Here is a 20,952-nt window from a genome sequence, read left to right on the forward strand (position 1 = left end):
GCTACTCCCCCCCACCTCGAAAAAGAAAAGGATTCTTGCCTACGCCACTGTCCGTAGTCAACTAGATGGAAGACCTATGTGCCAGACCATGTTCTTTGGACCAAGTGGTTTCGGAAGTCGCAGCCGCATAAACCAATCAATGTGTTGCTGCGATTTCTGAAGTCAGATATAATGTGCGACCGTCATAAGACTGCGCTAAACATTACTATTTCTTGACGAGTATACATTAAATGTACTCTTATTTCTTAATTTCTCATCTACCCCTTCCCACTCCCACAATGCAGGCTAACAAATCAGGCTTCATCCTGACTATCCTCCCTGCTTAATTCTCTTATCGCCCTCTGACTCGTTGACCTATTGTACCTGCGTAAACAGATATATGGTCGTTATGTACGCAAAACAGCATCATTCAACGAAGTACGCTTGTTTATTCCATAGAAGAGAGGAGAACAATATGCTGCACAGTAAGTCGAGCATATCATTTACTTGTGCAATGGCTGCCCCCAGCGCGTGTACGGAATGATTGAAAACTTCTTTGTTCCTTACGTTGTCTGCTCCGTTGACTTTCCTCTGCATTGAATCTAAACGGATGTGTATGCGTCATGGGCAGCTTCCCGTAGGAAATTACTGATTTCTGCTACGAATAATAAAAGGTGCTCGAGCCGCAATCCCGATGGCCCGCGTTACTGCCGATTGTGAGGCGCTAGTCAGAACGTGCTCATTCATCCCACGTACCCGTAATCAAAATAATAAGTTGTCAGATGGAGGAAAGATGCTCAGGGGCGCGCGTCATCGCCGCAGATGCATCCGGCGGGTACACGGAACTCGCCACTGTGCAGCCTCCGCGTGCGCTGGTTGTAGAGTGCGAGCATTCGGATCTCGTACAACTGCACACAGGACTTCGGTGACTTGGCGCGGCACGGACTGTTTTCAGCGCTGCGAGAGCAGAAAAAAATAATGATAGAGAACAACGTGTAATATGCAGCGTTTGTCGAGCCCCTCCTCTTTTCTCCCAGAGAGAGAGAGAAAATGGAATTGTCGTGGTAACTCAGGGGATATGGCGTTAGGCTGCTGAGCACGACGTTGCGGTATCGAATCCCGCGGCTGCTGCATTCCAACGGGCTTGGAATCCAAGAACGCTTGTGAACTAAGATTCCGATGTACGTTAAAGACCCACAGCTGGCCAGAAAGGATATGGAGCTCTCCTCGTAGTCCCGTTATAGCTTTGGGACCATTAAACCTGACTTTAAATCAGTAGAGAAACGATTCTACCAAATCGGTAGCTCTCCGTGGGTTTAGGTAAAACTGTAATACCGTTCGCTAACAGTCCTCTAATGATGGAGCCGCTTTGAATCGCATTAGCTCAACTTTAGGCGTCGCTTTAAATTGATGTTCATGTTGAGTGTTCAAACGATTTATGATCACTGAAATTGTAATCAGTGTTCTTGGCAGGCCCGCTTCGAGGAGTCTTCAGTTAAGCGGTATAAACACGAGAAAGTGGCGCCACATGTTGTGACGAAAATACTACCCCTACTGAGTTTCTGTGACATAATGTTTAGTCAGAATAATCTCGGACGTGCATGGATATGAAATGATTTTTTTACAGTTGATTTCAATTTTTTATACTAGTACTTCTCGTTTATGCATAATTTCTACTGCCATTAAAATGTGCTTCAATTTTGTTTTCTTTATCTGATGTTTCAAAATAAGACACCATGAATGAAAGGAAAAATTGTCATACACCCTATAATAAGCCTGACTTCTTACTCTCACTGGGACGACGGTATTCCCTTTCCGCAGAATTAATCTACCATAGCATGAACACATAAATATGTGTAGACACACTCTGCAAGCAACCGAAAATAAGGAACACTGTTTTGTTTTTGTACTTAGCTGTTAGCCGGGATATTATTGGGGGGAAAAAAGCACTGCGTCGGTCTCTTGAAGTTCTATTACTGTGTTGTGGCTGTTTCTTCTCAACAGGACAAAACCGAAAGTTATAAATAAAGCATGTCGTCGTCGAACATTAATCGTAAAGATAGTAAGGCAGTTTTCGAAATAGCGGGCCGACAATCAGCGGACGCTATGAGTCCTGAGGTACAAAAAAACCCATGCGAAATTTTGCTTCTGGGCTTAAGAAAGTAAAACGAAATCTGCTAATGCACTCGCAAACGTAAAGGCATTTGCCACCGGAAACGCGTGAAGTATATATATATTCTTCTCAAGGTCACCCCACTTCAATATTTAATATAAACACATTAGTTTCGGTCAGGTCGATTCAGTAGACGTTATATATCGAACCATATTTCTAGGGATTCGGCATATGCCGAGCCATGACGTAAAACCTTAACGTAATCTGCAGGAAAATAGAGTCAATCAGGAAGCAACCATTGTGTTTGCATAGTTTACGGATCTTGCGATTTGGAAGATGTGTATTTTAATGGAGTAGGGGAAGAAAACATCCCCTAACATGCATTATTGTTTAGGTCAGCCACATAAGTTGCAAAACATAACTGCATAGCCTTTGAAGTTTTCAGGAAAAAGTTCCTCGTTCACACGAAATCAGAAAAGCAGAAAACCTTCTCCGATACTTCGATATCTATGTATTAAAATAACGGGTTGTCTCACGATTTTAATAGAAGCTAATAAAACAGTAACACACATTAAGGAGAAATGTTAAAATGGTGGTCATTTTGTTAAGCGTATTTCCTCATGTAACAGCGAGTAGTAGAAGTTATGCCATGTAGTAGAAATGAGGCCGGCAAAGTTTTGTGTTTTCTGGAAAACGTGTCGGCACAGATGCACACTTTCCGCTGATGGTTGCATCGCGTGGCACTGTCTGTAATTAACCGTGCCGACGAACAAAAGCTCCGGCAACCGCTTTCCATAGTCATGAAATCACTCTGCCCTTTCAGTTTTGCTTACACATTCTCGGTCGCGCAAGACGCATTCCAATGGCACGTAAAGCAAAAAAAAAAAAAAAAATCGTTTACTTTGATTAACGTGCGCGGCAAATAATTTCAGGTGGTCAGAATTATTTCGGGACCCTCTAGTGTGTCGCTTGCATTATCGCATTGCCAAGGCGTTGCTTTGGGACATTAAACGCAATCAATCAATCAATCAATCAATCAATCAATCAATCAATCAATCAATCAATCAATCAATCAATCAATCAATCAATCAATCAATCAATCAATCAATCAATCAATCTATCTATCAATCAATCTATCAAATATGTTTACAGAGAGAAAATTACACGAGCTCCGTTCGAAGCACCGTACCGACCATCGTACAGCGATTAGCGCACCCATCAACGTGGTAAACAAAATCCCGTCTTTTGCTTCTCTTGACTGTGGTCTAACCTTTCAAAGTTTCGGAAATGCGCGTAGTCGTACTTAATCCTCATAGACGAGCTTAAATAGACTGTTCAGTTCACTCATGTACACCTTAGTGTCTCCAGAAGGGAGCTCTTGCCTCATACCACTACACGTACCTGCATCTGTTTAAGAGCAGTTCCTGGCCAAAGCCGTCGATGTTGACAATGGTCTTCCACTCTCCGAGCACATCCCTGCCTTTGAGGGGCCGCACAGGCCGCACGGAGCTGGTACAGTGGGCGGCCAGACTCCGCGCCGCGCCGCGCCCACGGCCGCCGGCCTTCTGGGCCGCTCTCAAATGGCTGAAGACCCGCACGAACTCGGCGTCTTCCCGGAGCGCCATTGTGATCTCTTTCCTGCGCAAAGGTGGTTGCACCACGCACGTGCGTCTGCATTACCTGTTGGCAAAGAGCTCGTTTATGCAACGCCAACGTAAGTGCCTGAGCCTGTGAGCTGCCCTGCTCACCATTTATAACATGAAAATGTTAAAATGGCAACAGTGGCGCAGTGCGTGGAAAAGTGCTAAAGAGAGAGATAAAAAGAAAGCAAGGAAACGCGGAGAGGTTAACCAGACGTACGTCCTGTTTGCTGCCCTGCGTTGGGGGAGGAGGGGATATAGGGACATAAGGAGAGAAAGCGCCACTTCGTCACGACACTTCGAGAAAGATGGTCCAGATACCTTTCTCCAGAAAAGACGCTGCGACACTGGCATCTGCACACGCTTGGTGCCCCCAGCGATCCCTCTGGACAGATGCCAGCTAACAGTATGGACCCGTATACAAAATAGATCCATCGTGTGACTTTTACATGCCGCGAGGCATCAAGAGACAAGACCATTACAAGCATGGCTTCACCTCATAAGACTCAGCGTGACCCACGCAAACTACTTCAGGTGTAAGATTCAACTGAAGTACTCGCAAATGTGCCCGGAATATAGCGTCCCTGAAGACCTGCAACATGGTCTGCGCGACTGCTACCGCTACGCGCGTCAGAGTCTTTGAAGACGGCACTGGGCACCTTCAACGGGACTCGAGCTTGGGACTACGGCACATATGCACTTTATATATATATATATATATATATATATATATATATATATATATATATATATATATATATATATATATATGTGTGTGTGTGTGTGTGTGTGTGTGTGTGTGTGTGTGTGTGTGTGTGTGTGTGTGACTGTCAAGTGCAAAACAACTGTATATATCATAACCATCACCCAGCACCTGGAGAGTAGCATGTCAGGCAAACAGCCAGACTAACATCTCCAGCATATCATTAAAGCTTGTCTCTCTCTCTATCTATCTATCTATCTATCTATCTATCTATCTATCTATCTATCTATCTATCTATCTATCTATCTATCTATCTATCTATCTATCTATCTATCTATCTATCTATCTATCTATCTATCTATCTATCTATCTATCTATCTATCTATCTATCTATCTATCTATCTATCTGTCAAGTCTACAAACCGTCGTATAGACACGTCGACTTCACGTACTGTAGCAACGCCTTCGTGACAACAAGGAGCATCACGCGTGATATGACCCCCATGGTTAAACTGCGAAATTGGCAAAAGAACTTCCCCTTGCTTTCATTTGTGCCTTCACTTAAAGAGAGATACTCACACATACATCAGGTGCAACGAGCATGATCTGGTAAAAAACAGCCGCGGGGTAATAAGAATAAGACGATTTTGCTCGCGCCTATCGGTGCACTGTGCAAGAAAGTAGAAATTGCAATTTTAGCTAGAAAAATAAGGTCAATCCTTTCAGATTTTTGCAAGTTCAGGTTCATCTATCATTTAAGATTATGTTAGCAAAATATTCGCGTTGCTGCTTTAGAGAACGAGCCATCCCCTCTCACTCACCGGCCGACATCGCCCGAACGGTCCCTGTGGAAAGGCTAAATGTGTCCAGTAGTTACCAAAAGGCGTAGTTATGAGCGATGCTTAAGTTAGGTCTGGAAGGCCCCGGCACTTCACGATATTGAGGAAGGAAGCCACCGACGGGCCACCGTTGTGTGCTCTGGACCCTCTTGTGCACTCCTTGTTCGAGCCTGTCAATGGAGACCGCCGCATCATTCTTCATAGGACAATGCTATAGCGCGAGATGTCCAAGCACTGTTTTTGAAATAAGAATTGCAATACAACGCTCTCTAGTTAAGGCAGAAGGCCCGCTCCTGCTACGTGCATCCTAACTTGCAGCGCTGGACGGCTACTGCAAGCTGCAAAAAATCACTGTTCAGCTATTGTTGCGTTTATGTAACGCCGTTAAAAAGATATCATAGCCGATGTTCTCTACCTCTGAGCGGCCAGAAAGATTCACTGGAATTGATCAAATTTCGTCAGGGCGTTGGTATTTAATTAGTTTTCTGCTGTTGTAGCAAATGCCACGCAATAAGAGCGATTTCCTTGTGCATAATCGTATGAAGTCGGCGGATGTGCACATATATACCATAGCGCACCCTTGGTTTAATATACGCTACGAAATTCACTAAGCTCTAATGTATCGCCCAGCAGAAATGCAGACAACAAGGCTAAGATCAGAATATGCTAATAATATGTTTAAACAGACATGTATTCACTGTAAACAAACCGCGATACGATCGTTTCTAAAGTGCACATGATTTACTTAATTTTTAGGCTAGTTGATTCGTTTTTGTTCAAGGTGCTTGCTACAGGCGGGGTTAGCTTTCAAGTCTGGGCTGGCAGTTGCTCTGCTCTGACAGCATCTTTGTGATATTCAGAAACAGGTTACCACGTACCCGTAAGATGAATGTTTTATGGTCCAAAATTCCATTCGAGGATTCCACGGAACACAATCGGGTTTGGTAAAAGCATCATTAGTAACTGACCACTGCCAAAACAACACATTGATGCGTCGGGATATCTACACATTTTGGTTCCCCCCCCCCCCCCCCCACTCTTGACGTGTTTTTCTAATCGTGAACTAAAAGTTAGTCAGGAATGCAACTGTCAACTCGTACTTTTTTTATTGGAGCTTACTACATTATAAAATAACGCGAAACACTTTAAGTGTAGTGGAATACAAGAAACGGTGGTGTGATTTTTAGGAATGTTTCCCTTGTTGACAAGGCAAAAAAACGTAAAATAGCTCCACAGGTACACTTACTGGGTCCTCCTTAGACAATCTAAGGCATATAAACATCGCGTGCCATCCTTTAAAATTCTAAACGGTAGCTGTTTTTTCTAAACAAGCATACTCAACGTTTGTGTCAGCCGCAACTTTTCCAAATATTGACCGAGACCTACAGTGGGCCCGTATAGGCTTACACTCGCAGTAGAAGACGATGAGCAAAACGAGAACAAGGCAATAGCGGGAGCCAACGTTTCGACAAGTAGACTTGTCTTTTTCAAGGCTTTGAAAAAGACAAGTCCACTTGTCGAAATGTTGGCTGCCGCTTTTACCTTGTTCTCGTTTTGCTCATCGTCTTTAATTTTCATCTCCCACCTTCCCGCCTTTTCGCTCGCATTATAAGTAAGATGTCGTCTTGCACTCTATAAAAAAAGAGGTTTGCATCGTTTGGGACGCATCTGGTCCTCAAACAATAATCGTTGTCTGTTCTTCTTGCGTTTGTTTCTCGAAAACTCTACGCTCGCTACTTTCCTGTCAAGAAGGCTATGCCACGCTGATAATGCGCATGTCGTGTGTGACCTGTAGTTACCGGGCTCGCAGCATTAAAGAAAGGAAATGCATGGAATATAGATGACAATTATTGATCCACTTCTTATTTTCCTCCACGCCACTTCGCTATCCTAGATGTTTCCATTATACGAAAGTGGAAGTGTAGAGTTTTAACTTTTGCCTTAGTTTGGAAGCATTGCAAGGTTTTTGTTGGATATTCTATGGTGGTGCTTTTAAGGTGCGCTTGAAAATATACCAATGAAATATTTTACCTAGAAGACCATGGATGGCGATACGTGGGTTCTCATGTTACCGTGCCTTTAACTTCGTCGGATTCGTCTAGTCGTCATCCCGTTGCCTTGCACATCCAGTTTCATAATGAAGCTCTAAGATACAAAAGAAGGTTCAGGCCATTTCTGTATGTATTAACAATAAAAATATAAGGCACATAATGAATTTAGCGTGACCTCCTTTTCCATACCACATATGCTCAGTACTTACATGTGCATTCTTGTACAATCTGCAGATGACTGAATTATCCAACGATTGTGAAATTCAAGGCAATCACCACTCTACCACAGACTAGTGCCCAAGTATAGCTGCCTAACAATTGGTAACGCCAAAAAAAAGTCCGGAATAGGATAACAACACAAACAAAAAGTATATCTAATATATGCGTGAATTGAGACATATATACTCTAGACACGTGATAACATACTCGCACGCTCTCCAAAGATGAAAACTATATCTAAGAATGGTTTTATAAGGATCACATATCTCTCAGAATATGCAAGCCTGTTCCGAGTATTCGACCCAGTACTGAAACATGACTTAACGTGAAGCATCGGACTCACGTCGGGTAAAATGGATCAACTAAGCAGAAGGGCAGCGTGTCCTCCTTTTCACTGCAGGGCGCCAGCGTAGTCGATCCATGGCCAGCCGCCTTGGCTTCCGTAGAGTTTGCACTTCTTTTAATGAAATCGGGTGAAATGCGCGTCTCGCGGTATCCCGACGTCTTGGACGCCCTCTTGGCCCTCGGCGTTCCATTTGCTGGCTTGGTTTTCACCTGCATCGTCGACGCGGAAGCCTTATAAGGGTATTCCTGTTCGGAACTATATCCCCGTGGACCGGAATCAGGCTGGCTGTAGCTTCCACGATCCTCGTACGATCCTGTACTGGACTCGTAACGCATAGGCGCTCGATGTCCCTTTGGTGGGTACGCCTGGAAGGAGGAGCCAGGAGTTGGGCGGCTCGGGTGCTGCTCGGTGAAGGGATAGACGGGGATTACAGCGTTTGCGCCGTCACCACCTGTGTCGTAGGACCGCTCCGTGCCGCCTCGGGTCAGATTGTCAGGCACAGGGGGGTCGGCGATCATCTTGTTGAGGAAGCTGACGTCGCTACTGACGAGCGTGTCGAGCGAGCTAGGCACTTCCTTGAACGTGCTGAATCTGCCGTGAGCCAGGTCCGCGTGGAACTTGTCATTGGGGATGTCGAAATGGAACACCAGGGCGGGCTTCGAAGAGCGTTCGTCGCTTCTTCCACCCCCTTGCGCGGAGCCCGTCGGTTGCGACTCGAGGCGCGCCTGTGAGACGCCGAGAAAGCCGGTCCGAGGCATCTCAATGTCTCGGCGGCCGGGATAGGCGGACGCACCAGGATATTGAGGTTCGAGCCGTGGGCTTCGTTCCGATGGCGGAGGCAACCTGGAGGGGTAACTTTCGTAGTCTCGTCGGCCTTCATCAGCGTCGAAGATGGGCAGCGAACTATCGTGGCGTTCATCGCTGCTGTCGAAGACGGTCTTTCTCTGGAGATCCTGCTTGACTGCGTCTTTAGACTCTTCGTTTTGTTCGCCGGTGTTGTCGTCTACTTCCGAACTGGCATCGTTCTTTCCGGTGAATCGTGGTTCCTTGTAGATTTTTTCTGCAGTGTCTATAGTAGCATCTTTGTCTTCCCGATTTTCAGAGTCTGCATTCCGATAATTGCCTGAAAGCTTCATAGGTACTGGGAGGAACTCGTAGTCAACACCCGGAACAGGGATTGACTGCAGGCTGTAGAGATCTTTGACAAACTCCGGAGCGTTGCGCTGAGCGTTAGGACTTCGATTAGGGCTGTCGTAGTCACGGTAGCGCACGCTGGGTAGAACGTCCTCGCTCTCCGAATCCGAGGACAGAACGAAGCTGGGCGTGAAGACCACAGCCAACAGGAGTACTACGCTGGCCTGCAAACGAAATTTGAATTATGACAGCTTCTGGCTGCGTTGGTTGAAAATTCAACACTCAACATGATACGCATTGAAGAAGTGTACAAATTCCCGGGCTCAGCTGGATTGTTAGACTGTCTGAAACGTTTTTTTTCTACTAGCCTACCTGTGACACCTTGCACGAGCACTTCTTGGTTAAGAAAGGAGAACGTTTATTTAATAGCAGGGCAGACATGTTAGCTTCTCCTCGCTAGCCACTAGGCCCAATAAGACGAGCAAGAAGAGAAGGGAGGGCCTGCATGCTTATATTAACGCGACAGCGTTAAGGAACTCGTGTCGCAGAAAAGCCGGTGTCGTCTGCGGCGTTGGCCATGAGCGAAAAATGCCGGAAGGCAATTCATAAATAAAAACAAGTTGCAAGATGGGCTGGGTGGGAATCGAACCAGGGTCTCCAGAGTGTGAGACGGAGACGCTACCACTCGGCCATGAGTTCGATGGTTCAAAGCGGGACAAAAGCGCCTCTAGTGAATGCGGTGTTGCTTTAGAAACGTGCCGTAGAAAGTTATACTGCGGTGTATATTGGTAATTATGAGCATGTAAATTACAGAAGTCGCAGTTAAACGAGTAGCGAAGTACGTTTCCGCTACATTTCAACATGGTATACTATCCTTCAATATTTCTTCTGCGCTTGGCGCACACGCAGTGCCATCCTGCGGCAAACACACAAGACCCCCTCCTCGCAATGGACGGCGCTGCCCCGACAGGTGGCGCGCCACTCGCCCGCTTTCCGCTTCTCCCCTTCGCCTTGTTTGAGCGCATTGGGGCCGACTCAAGAGCATGCCGAGCGAATGAGTGGGTGGTGCGAACGGGGTGCGATAACGCTATCGCGTTCCACTCTTGAAGGCGAAGCTTAAGCGTCCTCCAATTTTTCATTCCATTATGACATTATGCCGCGTAGAAGTGCGTCATGTGTGGTGATGACATGAAAGGACCGTAGCGCACTAATATCGGCGGGCCTAATCAAAGTCTCATGTTCATTACTGTGCTGTTTAGTAAACAAAGTAAGGCGCGGATTGCCTGGAAGGATTTACAAAATCGGCATACCGGAGCCCCTGCAGAGCTGTTGGCGCATTTTCGTGTGGGCACAAATGCTACATCGAGTTGTAGTAGAGTAACTGAAGGACGCAATGTCTTGATGCAAGGTGATGGACAACAGTACGCGAAAACTACTATTGGCGGCCGTCTGGAGCCCTAGGCTCCGCAGCTATTTCGTGACATCACATAGAACCACCATTCTAGCTCTCATGCGGAAAGCGATATGGTATAACGGGCAGCCTGCACCAGCTCTTTAGAAATATGGTGTCCGATTTTCAATGCATTCCTTTACAGTAACCGACAGTTCCCTCACACGCAATCCTTTATAGTCAAGTGGCCATGCTATGTTCACACAGCTGAACGCATATTCATAAATTAACAAGATTCGGTAGGTAAAAATATGTGGTCAACACGTTCCGAAACAAATTCAGAAACATTTTACTACATCTTCTACTATCATGTCCGCTAACCATCTGCAAAAATATCTGGGTTCGTCTTCGTAAAACACTATTAAGTCGGAACCATCCATAAGAGCAGATGCTAGTCAATCGTAATGTTGGACATGTCGTTACGGGAAGGAAAAGACGTATAATATATTTACAGGTTATATACAGAAAGACGCTTCGGGCGTCACTCAGGATGGCTACCGAACCACGCGAACATCACCGAGCGTCGTCGTCTGTTCTCTCTTCATTTTCATCGCTGACAGCGCCTGGTAGCATGACCCCCGGCGGCGTAGGCGCCGTCCCGGTACTTCGTGGGTCCAAGTGATATGGCTTTTAGTCTTGTGACGTGGACAATGTCAGAGGCAGACCACGCCATGGTGACACCGAGAGGTTCTATTTCCTATGTCACGTCGGTTACTTTGCGCAAGATACTATACGGGCCAGAATATGGTGAAACTTCTCACAAAGACCAACACGTCGTGATGGTGTCCAGGGGAGAACCATGTTACCAGGGCTGAAATGGGCATCGCGGTGGCGGGCGTCATAGACACGTCGTTGCTTTTCCTGCGAAGCGTTGAGACGCCAGCGGCTAATTTCACGCGCATCTGCAGCTAATGACAACACGAGCGTATTCTTAAGTCGGGTGAAGAGTAGTGGGAAGGATCGTGTCGAAAGGAAGTGCGGGGTCTCGACCGTATAAAAGAAAAAATGGAGAGAAACCTGCAGAATTTCGCTGGACGGGTTTTAGGCGAATGTTATAAAAGGGAAGGCGGCAACCCAGTCCTTGTGGTCAGCGGACACGTACATGTACATGGCAAGCATGTCTGTGATAGTTCTATTAAGACGCTCTGTTAGCCCGTTGGTCTGGGGGTGATACGCCGTTGTAAACTTGTGTTGTGTAGCGCAGGAGTGCAAGATGTCCTCAAGAACTTGTGACAGAAAGTACCGTCCTCGGTCGGTAAGCAGTTGTCGAGAAGCGCCGCGGTGAAGTATTACATCTTCGAGGAGGAAGTCAGCCACGTCGGTTGCACAGCTGCTACGGAGAGCGCGTGTAATTGCATAATGGATGGTGTAGTCCGTATCAACTGTTATCCATTTCTTTCCACTGGCCGAGAGAGGAAAAGGGCCAAGGAGGTCATGACCGACCCTGAAGAATAGTTCTGCTGGTATTTCAATGGAGTGGAAGAGCGGCTGGTTTCTTGCGGTGCTGACAGGATTTGCAGGAAGCAACGTAGCGGGTAACCGAACGGCAAATTCGGGGCCAGAAAAAGCAATGTCGAACACGGTCATAGGTCTCAAATTCCTAGATGACCAGCGGTGGGAATATCGTGCAACTGGGCGAGTACGGTCTGACGCATGTGCCTAGGAAAGACGAGAAGCAGTTGAGGTCCGTCAGGGTGCACGTGGTAACGGTATAAGATACCGTCTTGGAGCACGAATTTGCGTAGAGAAAGGTTAGTTGTCGAGACGGAAGTTTCCAGTTTACGTATGATATCTATCACGCCGTTGCTCGTCCCCGAGGTCGCTAAATGCGGTAAGTGACAGTACACAAGCAGACTCGTCGCTGTCGGGAAGTTCTGTTGGACCGACCGGATGACGCGACAAGCAATCAGCTTCTTCATGTAGTAGGTCTGTCTTGTACACAACTCTGTAAGAGTACTCCGGGAGTCGTGTAGCCCATCGACCAAGCCGACCAGCAGGATCTTTTAGGGACGAAAGCCAGAATAAAGCGTGGTGATCAGTCACATCTGTAAACTCCCGTCCGTACAGGTAGGAGCGAAATTTGCCCACTGCCCAAACAAGGGAGAGACATTCGCGTTCGGTGATCGAGTAGTTTAGTTCCGCTGGGGACAGAAGACGGCTCGCGTACGAAATGACATGGTCGCAACCGTGCAGCGCCGATACCGTGACCGCTGGCGTCTGTGCGCACTTCTGTGTGAGCGGATATGTTAAAATGGCCGAGAATTGGTGGCGATGTGAGTCGCTTCGTCAGCTCGTCGAATGCGCTAGCTTGTTCATGACCCCAAGCAAAAGGCACGTCTTTCTTTTAAAAGTTCCGTGAGAGGGCATGCAGCCAAATTGCGTACGAATCTGTGAAACTAGAAACAGAGGCCCACAAAGCTTCTAACGTCGTTGGCACAGGTCGGCACAGGGAAATCCTTGACTGCACGAACTTTATCGGGATCAGGGCGAACACCAGAAGAATCTACAAGGTGTCCGATCGAGAACAATAAGTTGCCGGCGACCGAAGTTGCATTTTGACGAGTTCAGTTGGAGACCAGCTGCTTTGCGGAAAACAGAAAGAATTGTCGAGAGGCGCTCGAGGTGTGTTTCAAAAGTCGGCGAAAAGACGATTACGTCGTCGAGGTAGCACAAGCAGACTGAGCACTTAAAACCGTGAAGGAGAGCGTCCATCATACGTTCGAATGTAACTGGGGCATTGCATAACCCAAATGGCATTACTTGAACTGATAGAGGCCGTCAGGTGTAATAAAGGCAGTCTTTTAACGGTCCATGTCGTCAACAGCAATCTGGCAGTACCCCGAACGCAGGTCGAGCAAAGAAAAATATTTTGCACCGTGGCGGCAGTCAAGGGCGTCATCTATCCGTGGCAGGGGTACATGTCTTTCTTCGTTACCTTGTTAAGATTCCTGTAGTCTACACAGAAGCGCCAGCGGTTATCCTTAATTCTTTCTAACAAGCACGACAGGGGAAGCCCAAGGACTTGAAGAAGGTTCAGTGATATCTCGGGCAAGCATCTTGTCGACCTCCTTCTGTATGACTTGGCGCTCAGTGGAGGATACACGATAGGGTCGTCGGTGTATCGGATTTCATCGCCAGTGTTTATGCGATGCTTCGGATCAGAAGCCTCAACGTCATATGGTAGGGCGAGTTGAACAATACTGGCAGAAGAGTCAATAAGGGTCGAATGTGCAGACAGAAAATCGAGTACACAGGTGATTTCATGTGGGCACGGTTCCAAAACATAAAACAAAACAGAAGTATGGCACGCAGCAACAGGAACACGGGTGGTATACATCCCAGTAACAATCAGAGTTGCACCGTCAGCTACGCGGACTACAGTGATCGGAGCGGGGGTGAGAACTTTGTTTAGACGAGCACGGAGGATGGAGCTCATAGCTGATATGTGGCGCCGGTGTCAATGAAAGCTGTTGCAGGTGTACCGTCCACGTCTATGTTGATGAGGTTGGGATGTCCAAGTAGTGTGCACTGAGGAATTTCGGGTCGAGTCATCATGACAGGCTCACCTGTCGGAGCTGCGCCCGTTAGTTTTCCGAGGAGCGGCGGGGATAGGCGGGAGAAGAAAACGACGGGGCTGGAGCTTCCGGGACAGGCGTCGTGATGGCGATGGAGAGCGGCTCCGCCGCGGAGGCAATGAGGGCGGAGCAGGATCGTCTGGAACGTGCGTTGGCATGCGAGAACTGTCATCCGGACGTCGAAAAGTAGAGTACGTTGTGAGTTCCACGGAGTGCGGCAATAGAGGGAAATATGTCCGACTCGTCCACAGCAGAAGCAGATAGGCCTATCATCTGATGTGCGCCATGCTGCCAAGTTGGTGTAACGAGGACGAGCGTACGTGCGTCGGTATGGATCAGGTGATACAGGTGGCCGGTAGTCCAGTGTCTTGACTGGGCAAAGCGACTGCAGTCCCACGTTGGCTAGTTCTCGCCGTACAACGGCTTGGATGAGGGAAAGTGTCGTTTGACAATAGGCGGAGGCACGCACTTGGGGCGAAACAGGTAAGGCAGCTCCAATCTCCCGTAGGACGATACGTACTATATTCTCTGGTGCAACAGGAACGGGTCATAGGCGGATGTCCTCGCACGTAGATGTCGAAGGCGTGTTGAGGAGGCGTGAAAACTGGTGCGCAATACGACGACTTTTCGCTTCTTCAAAGCGCCGGCATTAATTCATGACGTCCTGAACTGTGTCTTTGAAAATGAGAAGGGTAAACGCGTCGTCCGTATACCCTTGAGGATGTGGGCGACCTTTCCAGCTTCAAGCATATGTTCATCGATTTTGCGGCAGAGCACTATAACATCCTGAATATATGTCAAGTACGACTCGGTGCAGGTTTGAAGCCGGCATGCAAGTGTTTTCTGAGCGTCACGACGGCGACCGATTGACTTGCCAAACAAATCGGTGAGCTTTTGTTTACACGTATCCCAAGTCATGATTTCTTGTTTGTAGTTCGTAAACCAAACTTGTGCCATTCCCGCAAGGTAAAATATTATGTTGGCTAGCATGAGTGCATGGTCCCAGTTGTTGAGTCCGCTTACCCGTTCGTACATTTGCAGCCAGTCTTCGACATCAGTGTTGTCGTCGCTGGAAAATACACCCGGATCCCGCGGTTGTATGAGCACAAGATGGCGGTTGGTGGTAGTCGGTTCGGACACGGTAGGTGAAGTGCCTGAAGTACTGTCATCATCGTCTTGAATAGGCATGACAGATGGAGCGAAGGAGCCTCCGCGGCGTAGATCCGTCTTGAGTGATGAAGAACCCGCACTCTCCCCCAAAATGTGACGGGGAGGAAGACACGTATAATATATTTACAGGTTATATATAGGAGGACGCTTCGGATGTCACTCAAGATGGATACCGAACCACGCGATTTTGGTTTGGTTTGGTTTGGTGCCTGTAGATATAGCACAAGCCACTACGGGGGATTGGCCATGAATCGGGCGGTAGTGGGTCGAAAAAGAATAAATACGCGAACATCACCGAGCGCTGTTGCCTTCTTTCTCTTCATCTTTATCACTGACAGGGCCTCGTAGCAATATTACCGAAAACGGCCGGCCAATGGCAAGTAGCACTTGTAAACCAAAAGCTTTGTGAATTCGACCTCGTCTGCTGTGCTGTATAAAGCATGAACCTATATAAACTGCTTACGCTGCTGCTTCTCTTCACCTTCGTCCATAAATGCTCAAGCTATCAAATCAACACGTTCCGTTAGAAACAGTGTTGGATGCTGCACTAAAGCATTTCCGTCACAGTATTCCAAACATTACTCCAGAAATTCGTGTAATTACGCATGCTTCTCACGCACAACGAAGACAGCAGTTCACAGATAACACGAGCACGCCGGGACACTAAAACCAGCCTCTAAACACCAAATCAGCACCGGTATGCAGAATACGTGTCTCTGCAGCACCTGCATTTAGAACAATTAACACTATCTATAATGGGCTGTGTTTGCGCAGCAGTCATGTCGACCAATTGTCCCGACGTAAAACTATCCGATTGTTCCAGAAGGATAAATATAGGAGGGTTCGCACATGATGTGGAGTAACCGCCCACATAAGTACTGAACTAGCCTGCGCTACGGGAACTATTGCCGCGTAAAGAATTTCGTAAAGCAGCTTACATGAGCTTCTGGAAATGCAGCCAAGGAAAGCAAGAAAATATAGCACCTGTTGCAATACAGAAAGAGATACGCACTGCCTTTCTCGAAAGCAGACAGACCACAACGCGCACAACCGGAACCGTTGCTGACACTGGTGAAACGCCCGTTTCTTCCCTGGAGTTCTTATGAGTTGGAGAGTGAAAACTCGATCGAGAGTTGGAATCGAGTTTAAGTGCTGAACTGCCGACTAAAGACAGGAACACGGAAGCAAGGCCTAGACACAACTCACCAATGTATAGTTCTGGAAGTGCGCGCCGTGGCAGTGCTTGCTTTCTCCATAGACTATACGCATGGTCCTGAGCAAGGAGAAGAAAAGAAAGGAGTAGCTGGCATTTTCCAGAACTACAGACTAAATAGTGATTCCTTCATCTTGAGAAAAAAAGATGTGTTTTCAAGCGCAGCTCTAACTTACCGTTCAAACATTTATAAGGCTCTATGAATCCCCACTAAGAAGATCCCAGTCCAACTTCATCAAACAACGAGTCCAATTTTTTGGAGTCAGATGGTCACGGTTTCACACGCCACAAGTCACTGTATCGCAATCGTTAATGAATCCGTTAGACGTAAATATAAATGATATAATCACGGAAAACAGCATCTCAAATTCACTAGTTATTACTTATGATGACCTATACCCAAATAATGCAAAGCAGCTTCCCTCGCATATTCTTAACGGCTTACTCTAGGATCACTTGAATCAACTCCACACTAACGTAATTATAGCAACGGATGCTTCGCAGAGTGAAGAAAAGGCAGGAGTTGGAATTTTCTCATTATCATTGGACTGGCCTTTTTCTATTCGGCTCCCCGACTTCACTCCAATATACCTAGCGGAATTCCTAGCTGTTGTCCTAGCTTTACGAAAGCTACAATCTTCCAGGACAACGGCGGTAATAATCACATATTCTTTGTCGCTGTGCACCTCACTTACTGCTCCCGGCGAGTCACACATATTGAAAACTTTGTACTCACTGGCTCCAAGTCATTTGAGAAGTTTACGATTAATATGGGTACCTGGGCACAAAGGCATATTTATGAATGAGGTGGCAGACAGCTTGGCCAAGGCTTCTATCAGCGGCCCAGTGCTTCCCCTTCTTCCAACGATGGGTTTTATCACGTCCGCTAGGTTCAAAAGATACATCCTTTTAACATCACAATCAAACCTTAAATCATACTTGGAACTACGCCACTTACAATTCCCTTGGAGCAGGAAGTTTTGCAAAACAAGACAAACGGAAGTTACATTAACGAGACTACGTTGTCGAGTCCCATCTCTAAATTTTTACATGCACCGATCTGGTCTGGCAATATCCCCATTGTGCCATTTTTACAATGCATTAGAGACGATTGAGCACTACTTACTGGAATGCCGGCGTTTCTCCTTCATGAGGAAAATGACATTAGAAATTAGAGTGCGACAGCTTGGCCTGCCATTGAACACTCCGGTACTACTGTCTTTCGGAGCGTCTGTGCTTGGGCACTCACACAGGAATGTGTGCTTCGCCTTAGAAAAATTTATTATTGAATCAAACCGATTTCATTGATGACCGTATTATTCTTTTCATTCCTCCTCTATTGCCTCATTGATATATTATAGATAATTATTTTTTTTCCTCTTCGTAGCATGCCAGTCTAGTGAACCGTTTCGATTTTCCCTCGCCTAAATTAATGTAACAAAATTTTAGATTTTTGCCTCCATTTTCTGAACACATAAGCAAAGTCTGCCCGACTCTTGGCCAATCCCCGCGAGTGGGTAAGCGCCAAACTCATCAAGGACATCATCATCATCATCATCATCATCATCATCATGATCTTCATCAATTTAGGCGCCCGTTCCTGGGTTGAGCATCGCCGTACCTCGGCATAATCGCGCGAACGCACTCGTGCCACTGATAGCGCGTTGGTCGTCGTCTTCTGCCACAGCTCGCTCCAATGCCGCTCATCATACCAGCGTTCCCATACTTCCGCACGCGCCCGTGCCACTGCTCGCGCCTTCGTCGTCTTCTTCCACAGCTGGCTCCGATGCCGCTCACCAAGCCAGATTTCCCATACTGCCTGTCCCTGTGCGAAGGCGCTAACGGCACTGGTCCACTGCCAGTCGGTGAGGTGAATTCGGTCTCAAATTCTTTGTCTCAGTATATCGCGAAATCGAAATGAAAACACGTATACAGCTGAAATCCAATTTCGCATTAGGGCATACCCTAATGCGAAATTGTCGCCGGAGATTCTTTTTCATTGGGAGCTCAACAACCATGACAAAAAAAAAAAAGTCCTGACGAACATGCTATACAGTCTTGGCGTGTTCCACGTACACTTTGATGGCCTGAAACATATATCGCATCTATGCCACAGTTTTTAATAAGAAACAATATGTCACTCTTTGGCAAACGCGGACACTGCAACCGACGTTGTGCCCTTCTCTAATCTGAACAGCTCTCTCTGGCTCACTCTGACAGCTTAGCAGTACAGATGATATGCCACGGAGATCGACAGCGAGGCGAAATCAAGTGCGCTCGATGCTCCGAATACAGTCAACGTCGACTATAGTCATCGGGAGCTTGAACTTAGTTCATTGTCGCTTCTTTTACTGACGATGGTTACCGTCTTTGCGAACGAGGCTGTGGAGCTTGAAGACGATCGTTTCGAACAACCGAAAGTTTGAGGCTTTTCTCCACAGTGAGCACATTTCACTTCAGGCTACGTTAGCAAGGAACAACGCGCAGTACGAAACTGGAGCCAAAGTGAAAAAAACTTTCCATTCAGAAGGAATGTTGCCGTGGGCCATGTGCCTTCGCTAATGCGCATGCTCACCATCATGATTGGCTGTAGCATATTCTTACGAACCAATGTAGCGTATGAACTTCTTTGTTATCCATTGTGTTTTAAGCACCAGCCAACCCACAGACTAGCTTCTCTATGCCTTACATTGTGGACAAGACATGGGGAAGCTTTGATGTCCTTTCCTCTGTCATTTCCTCGGACCTCCTGCGCCTCTTCCTGCACTATACACTGTCGGAGTATATAAAGATGAAACGTGCAAAAAGAAAATACCTCATTTAACGTTTGCAATTTTAAACACTGAATAGCTACATTGACTTCATGCATATCCAGTTTTCAGAAAGAGTTTTGATGTAAACTGACATCCTCTGCCTCAAGCATTTCCGAGATAAAGTCCGAGGCTTCAGTCCATTTGATGCATCGCCGACCAAGATTCCGAGTGGGCATCGCGCAACGACCGATTGCAACTCATCCTTCACTACCCCAAAATCGACGTTCAAATAGATATGGGACTCTCAGACTCTCTCTTTCAGCCGTTTATAATTGCAAATACTTTAGTCAGCAGGCAAACGTCCTGACCAAGCTCGCAATGGCTCGCCGAATGGATCAAGCGTTAGTGTTCTCAGGACACGCATGTGTCGTATAGGTAACTTCCTACATTTCAATCTCATTTCGTCACTGAGAGCGGCGCGTAGAAAGGTGAATGGGAGAACCGTTCATTCCAGGCTATGTCACTGGTCCTATCCACTAGTCGATGCTGCGGACAGCGACGGCATGCCATGTATGTCCGGTGGGCAGTCGCTGCCGCAGGCGATAACCGAAGAGCAGAGAACCATAAGCCGCTGAAGGGTCGAGCGTACGTATACCACACACAGAGAGACCAGACGGCAGTGGAGGGCGCACGCTCGAAATCGTAACCTAGCAGGAATGCTACTGACTGGGTAAGACGACAATGGTCCTTAAACAAGGCTTCAGGGGCCGAATTCACAAAGCCTTTCGTTCGTAAGCGTTGTTTATCATTGGCTGATCGCATTTGCTAATGATAGTCCCACATCACTATTGACTGGCTTGAACACTTTTAGTGCAAAAACGTTTTTGTGAATACGGACCCAGAAGCGGACCTTCCTCGAAGCACGCTAAGCTTGAATTTAAAGGGGATTTTCTACGCTTCCAAACGACCAGCGCCGCACTGAGCGCATTAGCAGTAGGGGGGCACTCACCATTGGAGACGGCAAACTGTTCCCGGACCACTCCAAAAGAGCGCGTCCGGCTTTTCCCCGTCGGCTGGTCAATATACGAAATCCGCCTCGTCCCAGGAGCCAATCGGAGAGGCGGGCTCTTTTTCATTTCGGCTAACGAAAATGTGGACCATTCGCACTTCCCTTGCCACATTTCCTGGTGTTCTTTAGACCGAGCATTTGCTTTTAGTTTTCAGGGCAGCCGAGATGGCACCAATTCCTGCTAACGGGGTAAAGAAGCACGTGATCCTATTTTGTGTGTTCCGCGGAGCAGAGAGCGGAGCCGTACACCGTTGTCGCCACCTACCACCGCCGCCGCCTTCACGCGTGAATGCATGCCTTCAGGCTCTAGCAAAGCGTGACTCGTGTAACCGCCCTGGAGATGCGCGGCCCGTGGACGGCTTTGTACCGACCGAAGGCAAGAGAGGAAACGAACGGCCTTTCTTAAGGAGTTCCCGCGGACGCGTGCATTGCTGCGGTCGTTCCGCAAGGCTTTCGCTTGGCGCCTGTCGTCACCAGCACACAATTCCTGGGGTTGCTGTAAACTTGAACGACGTTTTCGTGAGGGCGGCTGTTTGATGGGACGAAACGTTGTGACGGGCAAGCAGAGCGACAAAAGCCGCACGCGTTGTCCATATCCTCCGATGCGGTGCACGGTGAAGGCATGAGCTCGCAGCGTGAGGAGGGGGAGGGGGGGTGAGGGGGTAAGTGCGGGCGATTAATGGGCAAGCTTTTACGTA

At 47.4% G+C, this 20,952-nt stretch overlaps 1 protein-coding gene across 1 annotated transcript; it reads right to left on the reverse strand.

Annotated features, from left to right (window-relative positions):
- Nucleotides 1-408: 408 nt before the first annotated feature.
- On the reverse strand, nt 409-20,214 carry LOC126548502 (uncharacterized). Its single transcript, XM_050196717.2, has 4 exons — nt 20,195-20,214; nt 7,888-9,248; nt 3,494-3,730; nt 409-936 (listed from the first exon to the last, which is right to left on the reverse strand). Exons 1-4 carry the CDS (start codon nt 20,195-20,197, stop codon nt 777-779), a joined length of 1,761 nt encoding a protein of 586 aa, XP_050052674.1. The 5' UTR covers nt 20,198-20,214; the 3' UTR covers nt 409-776.
- Nucleotides 20,215-20,952: the final 738 nt, after the last annotated feature.

Source organism: Dermacentor andersoni, chromosome 1, assembly GCF_023375885.2.
Source record: "Dermacentor andersoni chromosome 1, qqDerAnde1_hic_scaffold, whole genome shotgun sequence".
Lineage (NCBI taxonomy): Eukaryota > Metazoa > Arthropoda > Arachnida > Ixodida > Ixodidae > Dermacentor > Dermacentor andersoni.